The sequence below is a fragment of the Phocoena phocoena genome, chromosome 18 (genome assembly GCF_963924675.1).
Source record: "Phocoena phocoena chromosome 18, mPhoPho1.1, whole genome shotgun sequence".
NCBI lineage: Eukaryota > Metazoa > Chordata > Mammalia > Artiodactyla > Phocoenidae > Phocoena > Phocoena phocoena.
This window is the reverse complement of record NC_089236.1, coordinates 76,955,129-76,969,639: the sequence shown is the minus strand read 5'-3', so window position 1 is coordinate 76,969,639 and position 14,511 is coordinate 76,955,129. Positions and strand designations below refer to the sequence as shown.

At 42.2% G+C, this 14,511-nt stretch overlaps 1 protein-coding gene across 1 annotated transcript in view; it reads right to left on the bottom strand.

The window, feature by feature from the left end:
- Positions 1–14,511, bottom strand: part of MYO16 (myosin XVI) — a 404,938-nt gene that overhangs the window by 314,005 nt on the left and 76,422 nt on the right. Inside the window, exons 4-5 of the mRNA XM_065896022.1 lie at positions 8,672–8,780; positions 1,859–1,983 (exon numbers count right to left, since the gene is read on the bottom strand). Coding sequence (XP_065752094.1) covers positions 1,859–1,983; positions 8,672–8,780 — 234 coding nt within the window. The remainder of the gene's footprint in view (positions 1–1,858; positions 1,984–8,671; positions 8,781–14,511) is intronic.

Genomic DNA, 14,511 nt, shown 5'->3' with positions numbered 1-14,511 from the left:
CATTCTGAAGTCTTTCCTTCCTCTCTCATCACATTCCGGCCAGGAAATTCCAATGGACCTTCTTTCAATGTAGACTGAAATGAGCCACTTCTCATCACTCCAGCGTCTACCATCTTGGTCTGAGTTGCATCATCGCTTGTTAGATTAAAGCAAAAGCCTTCTAACTGAACTCTCAGCTTCACCCTCGTCCTCTGACAGTCCGTCCTTATCACAGCAGTCAGAATGAGGGATCCTTTTAGAACAGGAGTAGGATGCCCTCTTCAGAACCCTTCAATCTATTCTCGTCTCACACAGTGTAACTGTCACAGTCCTCGCACAGGCCCACGAGATGCTGTGTGATCTGGTCCTGGTGACCCCTCTCCTCCTGTTTTCTCTGCTCATCCACACTAGCCTCCGCGCTGTTTATCAATCACACCATACCTGGCCCTGCCTCAGGGCCTTTGCACTTACACCGTTTAGCCTGGAATGCTCCTCCTTCACACCTACAGTGTGCGCAGACTTCTTTCAGGCCATCACTCGGAACTCTTCTCGAGAGTGAGACCTTACCTGTCTACCTACGCAAAATGTCAACTGTATACCCAGCATGCCCCGTCTTGTTTTACTATTTCTCATTTGCATTTATTATTAGTAATATGCTATATATTTAGCTCATTTATGCTGTATATTAATTACCTGTCTTCCCCCAATGAAATGTGAGCCCATGACAAAAGGACTTTTGTGGTTTTGTTCACTACGATTTTGTTCACAGGTCACGATCAGTAAATAGTTCCTCAATAAACTAGTTGGAATGTTTTTCCATTTGAATGTGTTCTTTTTCAATAAACTCTAAACACGCTCTCTTTTCTTTTCCTACAGCTTAGAGTTCCATTTCTGATAGCCTTCTGAAATTTACATCCCAAAGGCCAACATCAGTATCTAGGAAGATGATTCTATCGAGAAGTCTCAAGGCACTTACCTTGCACTTAATAAGTCTGTAAAGCTATCAGGTGTCACACAACTCATATCCATTTGGTTACGTCGCTTTCCTCATCTACCGTGCTCAACCTCACACCATATTTTCCCCACGTTGTAGAAACTGGACCACTCTCTAAAACTGGTTCCGACCAAATTCTATGCACCCCATGCTTCAGAGCTCATAATCCCTTCTGCTGCCCTAATTTACTTTCCCGAAACTTAATACATTTATGTATTTCCACAATCATTAATTTTAACCCCAGCATGCCCAGCCCAGGTAATTTTTATGGGTCAAGAGGACCAAACGTTCTTATTTTGATGATTAGACATTGTGTTTACATTAAAATCAATCCAAATTTAATTGTTGTGTGTTTAATCTTCTCCAGCTGTGCCTGATAGCAAAAAAAAAAGAAAAGGAATGACAGGGGTTTGCTTGAATTCAGAAATTCATTCATCAGAGTAACTCAGTTTCTTTTGCTTAAAATTAAAATGAAAACATTCCCCTGTAAGTTCCATCTCAAAAATCACATTGACAAAATAATGGATAAAAATTACTCTAAATTCGTAGGAAAAACATGCATACAAGGAAGGCTTAAAGAGAATGTATCAACAGATAAACGTTGGGTGATGGTATAAGTGATTTGCATTTTACTCTAAATTTGTAGGAAAAACATGCATACAAGGAAGCCTTAAAGAGAATGTATCAACAGATAAACGTTGGGTGATGGTATAAGTGATTTGCATTTTCCTCTTTGCAAAATTTCTGCAATAAATATGTATTACTTTTATAATCAGAAAAATAAAAAACATTATTTAGAAGTTAACTGTGTATAATTCTACGTTTTAGAAATCAACGTACGTTCTCAACTTAAGCAGTGTCTCCTGGTGAAGCGTGGTAACTTACCAGTGTTACGCCATCATTATTTTTCTCGTTAACGTTTCCTCCACATGACAAGAAGTGTTTGACGTCTGTTAGCATGCTCATCGGTCTCTGAAGCTTCATCTGCCGCAGTGATGTCAGATCCACTCCTGGGGGGGAAAGAGCCTTTTTCAAACAGAATGTACACTGCTTCTCAGCTGCAGGGGGTAAAAATTTAATTTTATCTTATATTTTTCAACGTGTTCCTTCCTCTTTGAAGCTCCTCTTCCAATTTGAATTCTCACTCAAAGCATCCATAATTGTTTCTCTTGGCAGGCAGTCTTATTTCCAGCTAGAGTCTTGAATAATTTTCCTCTTATTATATCCCCAAATGTGATAGGATGCCTTAGCCATGGCAGGCTTTCAGTGGATTTCTGTTTTAGTATAAATCATCAGCATAGACTGCCCCAAGTATGGTAAAGTACCTGCATTGAATTGAAATGAGCTGTAAAGACATACTTTCTGTTCCCTATGATTTTCCTCATTAAAATAGTTGCTCCTAAAAGCAATGCAGTGTCCTGGACTAGAAAAAGGATTTAGCGGGAAAACTGGAAAATTCTGAATAAAGCCTGTAGTTTACTTAACACTTAACAGTATTGTACCATTGTTAACTTTCTTAGCGTGGATGAATACACCACGGCTGTGTGCATTTGTAATGCTAGGGGAATCTGGATGAAGGGTATCTGGGACCTCTCTGTACTATTTTTGCCACTTGCCTTCAAATTATTTTTTCAAGGATGCTCCAAATGATGGTTTCATGACTATTAATGTCAATAAGGAGAAATAAACTAAAATGGAGTGAAGACTGATAGCCCGGCTTCAATGCGGTGGGTGATTTATGCAGAGAAGACTCAGTCCAGCTCACCTGCTCATACCTCTATCCAGTATATATTTCAACCTGAGCTTTCATGGTGGTGTAATCTCCATGGTAGCGTATATCTCTGCATTTCTGCATCCCCTGTCCCTAACGTTGGTTCCTGGACATAATAGGTGTTTACTAAGGGGAAATAATCCACCTCATTCCAAGTGAAAGTAATAATAACAGTCATAGTGAGATTAATGCCGCTGCTGCTGAGGAGATGACATCTGTCCCTCAGCAAGTGTTTGCTATGAGCCAGCCACACTTCTGAGCAATTTCTATCTCTTATCTGATTGAGTCCTTGCCACAAACATGGAGAGAGAGCAGTGGGCTCGAGCAAAAAGGCTGGAGTGATCCTCCTGGCTGTGCCTGGTCTGTGGCCGACCTCCCCAGGGTGACTCTGGGAAAGTTACTTAGCCTGATTGTCTGTATCCTCCGTCACTCAGATAATAATACGTATCCCAAAGGAACAAAGCTATGGGTAACGTTTATAAGACCTGTCTGTGTGGCACAGCCCAGCATGGTGCCCATCGGCTGTCGTGTCCCCCTAGAGCGCACCACGCCTGCCTCCCTACATCCCTTGTTCTCCGAGCCTGGATGAACTCCAGAGCAGAAATGCTCTGGAGTTCTAGTGCTGTGTCTTGCACTTACTATTTGTGCCAGTGGGGGCAGGTAACTTATCCTCTGCCTCAGTTTCCTCATCTGCAAAAGGGGCTGACAGTTTATTTCACCAGTTGTCGTGAGAATGAGTCAAAACACATACAGCATATAAAACAGGATTTAGCTTGCAGGAAGCACTCAATGAAAGGGACCTGTCATTTCATTACTAGTCAGCCTTCTGGTACATGGATCACCTGCCACGCATTTAGGAGTGTTTTTCTTTACAATAAGGAGGCAGGGAAAAACCAAACAAAATAAAGCCAAATGCAATATTTGAATAGTGTAGCTTGTTTCAAACACTCAGTTCAAAGTAAACCCATTTTAGTAGACACAAGAATGAGAAACACCAAAGCCACACCTCAGCTTCCTCATCATCAGACGCCATTGCAGAAGAACTGACAGATTTCCCTAATAGGCACATTGGAGGTTTCTAAACAACCAGCTAAAACTGGCACTCTATTCCTATTTTTAGGGTTATGGAATTTGACACGTGAGTCATATCTGGAAAACACTGTTTCTCAGATGTCAGTGTTCACTTTTGCATATGCTGAAGTAGCAGAAAAACCTAATGGCTGCCCTACTCTAAGGCCATATTATTTTAACTTTCATAATATTGCATGTTTACTGAAGTGGTATGCATCTTTTAGAGAATTATTTAAACATGTAATTAAAATTGAGTGATAAAAAAAGAATAGGGCTCAAAGATGAAAGACACAAATTAAAAGAGATTAGCTGTCACTCATTTCAGACTCACGCACATTACAACATATTAGGTGGAAACAATCTATTTCTGGTGACTGTTGTGAAGATATGAGGGGAATATTATGACATTGTACCCCATTATTTTAAAACTTTATTTTGAATCAAATACGATACCGATTAAGATGTGATTTTTAGATTTTTTCCGACGTGTTCAGGGAAAAAAAACCACAGATCTATTTTTGGTAAGACAATAGAATGGAAATCCCCTCACTTCTTGGTCAAATTTCTTAAGATGCTTCTGGAAAAAAGCCAAACAAGATGACTACAGCCCATAAGAAATCTATTCTTTTGTAGCGGATAACGGGCCAATCCTCTCTTTTTGAAAAGAAGTTCAGTTTTATTTTCATACTGTTTCTTGAAAAAATTAATACATGCCCTGCTTAGATTTACTATTTTGAAAGGAACTTAGTAATTTTTTGTTTAATTTCAGACATAAGAAACCAATCATTTACCTGAAATGCACAAGTTATTACATGTGATACTAATTACTGCTACCTGATTACATTTGATTATATCAATAAATGCTTGTGAAGAACCGAAACCACATTAACATCTCAAGTCAATCCGAACCTTATCTTACCCTTCCTTAACTGACCCTCTCAAGGTAATATTGTTTTGTAACAATTCAGCGTTTCCTTTTCTCCATTATCCATCCTGTATCCGGGGTATTCTGTACTTGCTATCACAGATCATTTTATCACTATGCTATGACATGACCCACCCCATGGTTGTACCCTGGGGTTCCCGAAGCTCCGAGAATTGCATCTAATCTCAATTTTTGTCACTATGGTAAGCTTCCGAAGAGATCCCAGACTTGACGGAAGCAAAAAAGTGAAGCAGGTTAATGATGAACGTTGTTCTAGCAAAAGAGAAATAAACCAGTTTAAGCCAGAACGGTGTTGTAACCTCTACCAAACCCTTTCCCCCGACTCTGACCACAGGCTTAATGTGGGACCGTCCCAGGCAAATCGGGATCACTGTCACCCCAATAATGGGATGATCCCGAAGGGGTGGGTGAAGGAACAGCACTTTGAATGAACTTTGTTAAGCAAGAGAAACATACAAGGTCATCTGCAGACTGATGAATCTGGAAGTCTCTGAAAAACGCAGAGGGAGGGCTAAGTCTGGAGTTAAGAAGACCATTTTCCAAGGCTCTTCCAAAATAGAAAGACTGGGGTTTTAACTAGGGCAGTAATAGCGCGGCTGGTGAGATATGTGGACTTCTTAGAAAGATGTCAAGGAAAGAATCTGTAAGATTTGGTGACAATTCGACGTGAGGGATTCAGGAGAAGAAAAGTGATGTTCAGATACTCAGATTTCTGGGTGTAAAGGTAAAGAGAATACAGAGAGAGTGTGAAAGCACAACATGAAGGTCCACACTGGACACGTTATTTCAACTTGTCTGACATACAAGTCAAAGACACAAGACACATAATGAAATTGCAGGTGCAAAGCAGAAGGTCTTGAAAGATATCTAAGCTGCCAGAGTAACCCTGGGGTCAGGTAGCTGCTAAGGACACTAGGAAGAGGGGAAGATGACCAGGGACAGCGTGTAGAGAGAAGATGCTCAAAGACAAAGCCTTGCGAACAACCAACTACGTAAGTGGTGCATCCAAAGGAAACTAAAAGAAGGGAGAAAAGCTATGGGCAGATCAGAGCAGGTGAGCCTTTTCATAGGAGAGTGTGATCAAGGTCACTGAACGTCACAGGGAGATGATGCAGGAGAGCAGAAAAGTGACAGCTGGATAGAGAGCCGAGGGCAGTGGCAATCACCGTAGGGACGTGTCCAGATCGGTAGGGGAGGAAGCAGAACTTCAGTGGGCTCAGGAGAGGAAATTAGGAACTCAGAAGAATTATGAGCCCTTTTTCTCAAAGGATGGATTTGAAAGACAGGAGAAAGGGCCACAGGTGATGCTATACGAAGGGCAAAGTAAAAAGGGTTTGTTTTACTCTTCAGGGACTTGGAAACATAGACCTATGTGTCGTTTTCCACGGTGAGCATCTTTTCTGGACACCTTGAGCTCTCCCCGCAGTGCTTCCTTTCTCTGCTGGCTCATTTAATAATCAGTTGCTTTCCTTGAACGCCAGCTGGCTTGTCGTGCACCGGAGATCTCATCTGCACCAGATGCTTGATCAGAACTCCTTGCTGTCTTGTTTTCCGGCCCAGGAAGCTCAGGCAGTGAGCTGAGGTTAATTGCCGTGACCAGGGGAACCGTGTATGCCAGCGGTGATGGTACAGTTAGAACCTGTGACCAGCGATTTTCCATGTAATCGGCGTGCTCGCTACCTGGCCTGTCTTCTCCCACATGTGTCCTCGTGTGACAGTGTGATAAGTACTCCGATTTGAAGCTGGATGATGCAGAGTGAGAATTCAAGGTTTTCCCCCGCCCAGTTAGAAGAACGCAGTGCACCAAATAATGAAAATCCCATCTTGGAACATTAGAAATTTCTAACAGTATCAGCCCATGCTGTCACAACCGATAACTCTAAAAGCGCACCAACGGGACAGGGGAGGATGCGGAGAATAAACTGAATTAGACAGTATTTACTGGAACTACGGCAGCTGATCCAGATAAGGAGGAAGGATGTGGGCAGAAATGGAACCAGACTGTGAATGGGGTGAAGGAGGTGCAGAAAGATGAAAGGCAGAGGCCAGTGCAACAGCAGGGACAAATGGAAAACAGAATTAAAAATGTAAGAGATGTTAAAGCGCATTTGTTCCGGCAAACATGTATCTCACAAACGGATTGTGACAGCCATCGTCGTGACAGATTTTCTCCTAACCATTCAGAGTCAGTATCTCCTTCTCAATTTTTGCCTTAATCATTTTTTTCTTTTTTTTTTTTTGCTGTACATGGGCCTCTCACTGTTGTGGCCTCTCCCGTTGCGGAGCACAGGCTCCGGACGCGCAGGCTCAGCGGCCATGGCTCACGGGCCCAGCCGCTCCGCGGCATGTGGGATCCTCCCAGACCGGGGCACGAACCCGTGTCCCCTGCATCGGCAGGCGGACTCTCAACCACTGTGCCACCAGGGAAGCCCTCCTTAATCATTTTTAAATCAGCCTCTTAAAGGAATACACTTATTTTTCTTTATATGGAATAGTAACACTGTTCTTACAAACACTCAGCGTCCTTAGCAAACAAAATGCTCCCATGAGTTGGAAAGGTGAAGAAGTAAAGTTCATTCTTTTGCAAAGAAAGATACTTAATTTTAGTTGCCAAAGGGAAAGATACATGACTGTAGCTATTACAAATTCAGAACAATGAGAACAGGAAACGATCCCACAGAACTGGCACAGATAAATAAGACAGCCGCGTTCCTCACTCAGATTCAGAATCGCGCACTCCAAGTTAAGTTTTGCAAAGATCCAAATGATAACCTTCCCAGCAGTGGAACAAGAAGTCACAGCTGACGAGACGCGAGAAAGCACTACGTCCCTCCTGTAGGAGTGGGTACCAGGGAATGACTCTTCCCCACGGCCCGTCACCCGGGGCCACGACTTGGTGACCCTCAGAACCACGGCACAGCTCGCAGTTTCTCCAATGAAGATGACATCGCTTACCTTGCTTTCAGAATTAATGAGACAAGTTATTTTTTAAGAACCCACGGCTGCTAAGCACTAGTTATTATTGTTCTAAGCCCTCCTGAGAATAAACCTTTGGAGACAAGTGATCTGGAGCAGGTACAGAGCACAGAGAGCAGAGAGGCAGATGTGCAGGCTTTTCTTAGAGGCAAGAAGGATAGGGTCCCAGGCACGACGTGCCTCTTAAATATGCTGACCTTTTTCTCTGACAAAAGATCATACTTGAAGGAACTGGAATTTCTTTGGTGTTCTTTATACCTGAAGAGCTGAAAGAAAGAAAAAGGAACGACGGGGCACATTCCTTTAGTTTAACACCATTATGGGGCTCAGGGTTCCAAACGCCTCACACTTGGCCAAGGCTGAACTCACTCGGGAAATTATACCCTCAGGCTGTGTCAGCGAATACATTTGGGGGCCCAGCCTCATCGTTTCAGCCGGCACCATGACCGTGGGGCTTTCTTCTGACAAGGGTTGAGTTTCCATGTGTCCCCAGGAGTGGATGTTGGGATGCTGTGCAAACTGCCCTTGACTTTGGTCCTCACTCACCTGAGTGGGATTCTTCGGAGGCAGGACACTCCTAAGAGCACACACTTCACGTGAACCTCACGCTCATTAACTCAAAATTCACTTGTGCTGCTTCCCTTCCCTTCCCCTCCCAGTGGAGAACAGATTATAATTACAAACCCAGTCCGGCTAATTATGGACTTTGGATGCCTGTTAAAAGGTCCCTGCACGGGTTGGTCTCCAGATTTCCGCCAGCTTGCAAAACTAAACCAACTATGAAACGCTGCACGGAACAAGACCTCATTTCACACAATCGAGGGAAACGACGTCCGTCTGAAATCATGTAAGCACACCTAAAATATATACACTTAAATTCTACCGCCCTATCTCTTCTTCTATCTTTCTATGGTTTTTCAAGGCATCTGCCTACCATTTTCATCCAGGTAGGTCAATAGGATGGAGCTCGATTCTGTCCCTTCCGTGGTATAGTCCAGTGGGATATTTCCATTGACGTCCTGGAGAAGGACATTAGCTCCAGCCTGTAAGTGAAACCAAACAAATTTAACATTATATATACTGTCAACATAGAAAGCAGATCCAAACTTTCATTTCTATCTTATTGAGGAAACAGACCCAGAAAAGTTTACGTTAGATACAGCCAGCAAGATCACATAGCAAATTGGAATTATTTTTGAAGACAAATTATATTAGATACTTTGTGAGAAACTCTCATGGTCCAAAAAGGTTCAACTGACCCTTGACAGGCAAGACCCTAGCCGCCAGTACACTCCTCCCCACACCCCTTGCCAAGCCCAGAGTACCCAATCCCTGGCTGCTAAACCGGGCACGCCTCTATGCTGGCTGCCCTAGACATGTCTGGTTGTCCTAACACAAGAGAAGCGGCCCTGCCTTCAGAGTCTGAACGGAGAACTCCTGTATGAACTTTGATCTTCCCCAAACTAGCCTGTTAAATCTTCAAGCTCCTTGCTCTCCACAGAAACTCATTTGAGAGCTGTTCTCACACGACAGTCGTTTTAATAAAGGCTGAGCTAATGGCTTCTGGTTGGTTTTCCTCTTTCCAAAAACTGTTTTCCAACAAAAAGCATCATCTGTAGACATTAATGGATGGAACATATTACATACGACTATCACACACCTTTTAGCTTCAAAGGGCTCTCCCTCAAGCACCTCTCAGCCCACCGCTTGACTCTTTGCGCATCCCAGCCTAAATACAATGATAGACGCGCTTTCATTCTTAAAAATGTAGTCACATCAATTGTCACCCTTGCTCTACATTCTTTAATGAGCTCTGTAAAATTTATCAGGCAAGATTTCCTGTAGGCCTCCTCCCAATAACCTGTCACTAAACTCAGGCCAAACAAATGAAAGTTTCACCCTATTCTTCTTCCTGGAGTCTGTATTGCAATGTGGATACAGTTAACATGGTTCATATAATATCCAAATCCGTAACTTTACATAAAAAGGAACATCACATTAATAGCTTTATGTATTAAAATGTGGGGTTTTGCCGTGTGTGTGTGTATGTGTGTGTGTGTGTGTGTGCGATCTATATACTGCTTTCCTATACCTTAGCAAGTCTGCACAGGTTTTCCAAAAGACTGCTGTAATATAGTAAAAAGAAAATTAAAAAATAGGTCAAAGTGGTAGCATATTCCCTCCACGTAAGTTGTACTGCTCACCTTACCATCCAGAGTGAACCACATTATATTTTCTATAACCATACGAAGATACTTCTTTATTTGAACAGGTCAAGTTAGATATTTCAGAGTTCCCTTACCTAAGGAAAAGGTCATTATAAGGTCCTAAAGATTTCAGATTATCTTCTTAAAGTGCATTTCATTTTGTTTCGGTTATTCAGAGTTTGAAAAGAAGTTACTTGAGGCAATAGCCTTAAGTAGACTTTGCTAATGATTCCTTTCCTTTAGTCTCCAGCCAGGAGAATAACGTTTTGCATATCTACCCAAGCTTCATTGGTTAAAGAATCAATTAAGACACAGAACTACAGGGCATCCTTGCTGATTTCAATACTAAGAGGTGGGAGATAATCAGGTTACTCTTTTTTGCCAAGGCATAGAGTTTCAGAGAGGGTCTTATCCAACGTGATGCCCAGGGAGAGGGGGCACTGGGGGAGAATATTTTCTATTCTTTCAGGAGTAATGAGGCTCTTTCAAAGAGAGGGTGAAACTGAAACGCGGTGCTGAATGTTTTAGTTGGGTTCATTCATTGCAATTTCAACCCATTAATCCCCCACTGGTCTGTGCGGCTGAATGACCAGGTGTTATTTCCTGTAGAGACCTTCCTGGGGGGGTCGGGAACTTCCCTAATCACAGATCACATCTCATTGCTCTTCACATGCCCAACGGTGCCTGGGACATATTAGGCCCTAAAAACAACTGACTGAAACAAACTGAAAAATAAGCAAACGTTGAACTTAAACTAATTACTAAAAATTGAGGCAAAGAATTATGTTTTTCGTGATAATTATTTTTAACTACATTTTCTGACATTCATTTTTAAGAGTATATACATGAAATTACAAAATCACTCTGTGCATACTTAAGTTTCCTGCCTTCACTCTTTCTAGATGGATGACAATTGTGGGAGACCTTTTCTCCCTTCTTTCCCCTTTCCATCAGTCCCTCCTTCCCTCCCCCTCCCTCCCCTCCCTCCTCCTTCCCTCCCTTTCTTTCTTTCCTTGCCACTGGACATGGGTGAGACACCCCAGCTGCAGTGGCTCTACCCCCACCACTCAACTATCTGGTCTTAGTAGATGTCCCTAGAAGAGCTGATTCACGTGCCACAGAACATGTGTCCACATGATCCCCTGAAAAAGCTGTATTTCTTGACTTAGAATTCTGAAATTGTACAGACATATATAAAAATCCCATTGATAAGATTCATGGCTGATTATTACTCTTAGTCTGACTAACTCAGAAGGTAATGTGTTGTTAATGGGTCCCTCTGGAACTAAGACTAAGGCAAGTCCTTCAGTTGTGGCTTCAGGAAAATAAATCACGTCGTGATTGGTTTCATCAGGGAAGTAAATGTTATATTATGCAAAAGCAAACCCCTCAAATGCTTTTGCAGTTGAGGACTGCATAGTTCCTACCGGGAGCCCTGAATACATTTCCTTTCTCATTATGCAAGCTGGAAGGCCACCCCATCTCCAATTTGTCCTACACTCTGTTCCTGGAGTATTGGAAATAGAACTCAAATGCCTCATTCTTCTCAAGTAGGAATCTTATTTACTGCATGTCAGATGACATACGAACAAATAAATGCACATTTCCTGTAAATAAACATTTTATTAGTTTATGTAGCAGTTTAATGTCAATGAATAAACTTGCCGATTGTTTCATTTAGTAATAATTCCCCAGCACATTAAAACTGAAATTTTAATGACAGGTACCTGGTGGACTTTTAATAAGCAAATACCACTTTTTTAATATAAAACTTTATTGGAGTGTAATTGCTTCACAATACTGTGTTAGTTTCTGTTGTACAACAAAGTAAATCAGCCATATGCAGACATATGTCCCCATATCCCCTCCCTCTTGAGCCTCCCTCCCACCCTCCCTATCCCACCCCTCTAGGTCATCACAAAGCACCGAGCTGATATCCCTGTGCTATGCGCCTACTTCCCACTAGCTAACTATCTTACATTTGGTAGTGTATGTATGTCGCTGCTACTCTCACAATGTAATCCCTATCAAACGACCGATGGCATCTTTCACAGAATTAGAACAAAAATTTTACAATTCGCATGGAAACACCAAAGACCCCGAACAGCCAAAGCAATCTTGAGAAAGAAAAATGGAACTGGAGGAATCAGGCTCCCTGACTTCAAATTATACTACAAAGCTATAGTAATCAAGACAGTATGGTACTGACACAAAAACAGAAATATAGATCAATGGTACAAGACAGAAAGCCCAGAGATAGGCCCATGCACATGTGGTCACCTAATTTATGACAAAAGAGGCAAGAATATACAATGGAGAAAAGACAGCCTCTACAATAAGTGGTGCTGGGAAAACTGGACAGCTACATGTAAAAGAATGAAATTAGAACACTACCTAACACTATACACACAAATACCACTTTTTATATGCAAATAATTTTAGTAACTTTTTATTTTGATATAACTTCAAGTTTACTCCAAGTTGCAAGAATAGTACAAAGAAGTCCTATATATCTGTTATGGGTTGAATTACATCCCCCCAAAAAGCAATGTTGAAGCCCTAATCCCTGGTACCTGTGAATGTGAACCTATTTGGAAATAGGACCACTGCTGATGAGAATAGCTAAGATGCAGTCATTCTGGAGTAAAGTAAATGACAGGTGTCCTTACAAAAAGAGGGTTATTGGGGACACAGACACAGAGGATGAGACAGCCACGTGAGGATCGAGGCAGAGATTGCAGGGACACTGCCACAAGCCATTGAGTACCTGAGACCACCAGGAGCTCAAAGAGACACAGAAGGATGCTTTCCCATAAGTTTCAGAGGGAGCACAACCCTGCCGACACCTCGCCTTTGGACTCCTGGCCTACAGAACTGTGAGGCAACAAGTTGCTTGAAACCATCCAGTGTGTAGAACTGCATAACGGCAACGCTAGGAAACCCTTTACCCAACTTCACCAATTATTTACACTTTTCCCCTATTTTTGCTTTCTCTGTCTCTTTTATTTTTCCTGAATCTTGTAAAAGTGAGTCACAGGCACCACGTCCCTTCACCCCTAAATATTTTAGTATGTACATCATGAAAATAAGGATATTCTTTTGCGTAAGTGTTATCAAAATCAGAAAGTCTGGCATCACTAAATTCCATTATATAAAGCACAGTCCACATCCAAGTTTCATTAATTTTTTCAATGACATCCTTGATCGCTATCACCCCGTGGCTCAGGACAGAATGAGGGGTTACCTGGGGCATTTTCTTTTCCTTTCCCTTTAGCCTTCTTCCACTTGAAACAGTTCTTCTGTCTTCTTCTTTAAGACCTTCTCTCATAGGTCCTTCCAATGAGATTTTTGGCAGGCAACCACAGAGGGGATACTGTGTTCTTCCCGTGGTGCCTTTTCATTTAAGGCCCACCCAGATCTCTCTCCCACCTCAAAATCCTTAATCACATTTGCAAAGTCTTTTCTGCCACGTAAGACTAAAACATTTTTACAAAAAGGGAACAGTGCCTTTTTCTTCCAAAGGGTTCCTAACAGACTATGTTACCGTAAGTTACGTACATAATCTGCTTCTGGAAGTTGGATTTTACACCTGTTAGTCAATTCTTCCCTATAATTAGTTTAAATGAGGTTTTATTCTTAGTAAGATGTAAGGGACATTACATTGGTGATCTGACTGGAAGATGAAGACGGAGAGGGCTTTCTCCCTCGTCCTGGAATGAGTGACAACCATGGGAAAAATTCGCACACCAGGATCAGGGCAAGTGGTGTAACTATGATGTAAAGGTGAGAAGAGCATGTAGTAGAAAGTATATTGACTTTGGACCACAACCTGTGTTTGAATCCTAGCTTTCCCATGAATATTGTTACCTCAGGAGGTTAGGGTGTCTGATCCAGTGGTATGTGGTCTTTGAAGAGTTTTGTTTTTAAAATAAACGACATAGGCAGCTTGGGGGAAAAAAAAAAAAAAAGGTGCCAGAAGACTCCTGATGTTCCTTGACCCGGTGGTGATGAAGATAACTTTGATCACTTGGTTGAGTGATGTTTTTAGACTGTCAAGTTGCAGCTGAGAACCCACGGGTTCATACTGATATCAGTAACGAAATGAATCCCTGACTACAGGGGAGAAGAAAGCTCTTCCTTGTGATAGAATACCAACTGGTACACGTAGCAGGAATGATAAGGTTAGAATTTAGCATTCATTAGAGTAACAATTCAGATGAGAGTCACCGGGGATGCTAAAACTATTGGAAATACTGGAGTATTGGAAAGGTCAAAGTTTGGGAGAATCACTGATGAGGAATCAAATATTTACAGTCTGCAAACACCTTGCCACAAAATATTCCATTTAAATATAAGAATGCTGGCATCAAACATGATAGGGAAAATAGAAAAGTGTGAGTGGGTATTTGGTGCTTTTGAATTGCAGAGTTTCTCTTCTTTTTTTTTTTTGCGGTATGCGGGCCTCTCACTGTTGTGGCCTCTCCCGTCGCGGAGCACAGGCTCCGGACGCGCAGGTCCAGCGGCCACGGCTCACGGACCCAGCCGCTCCGCGGCATGTGGGATCCTC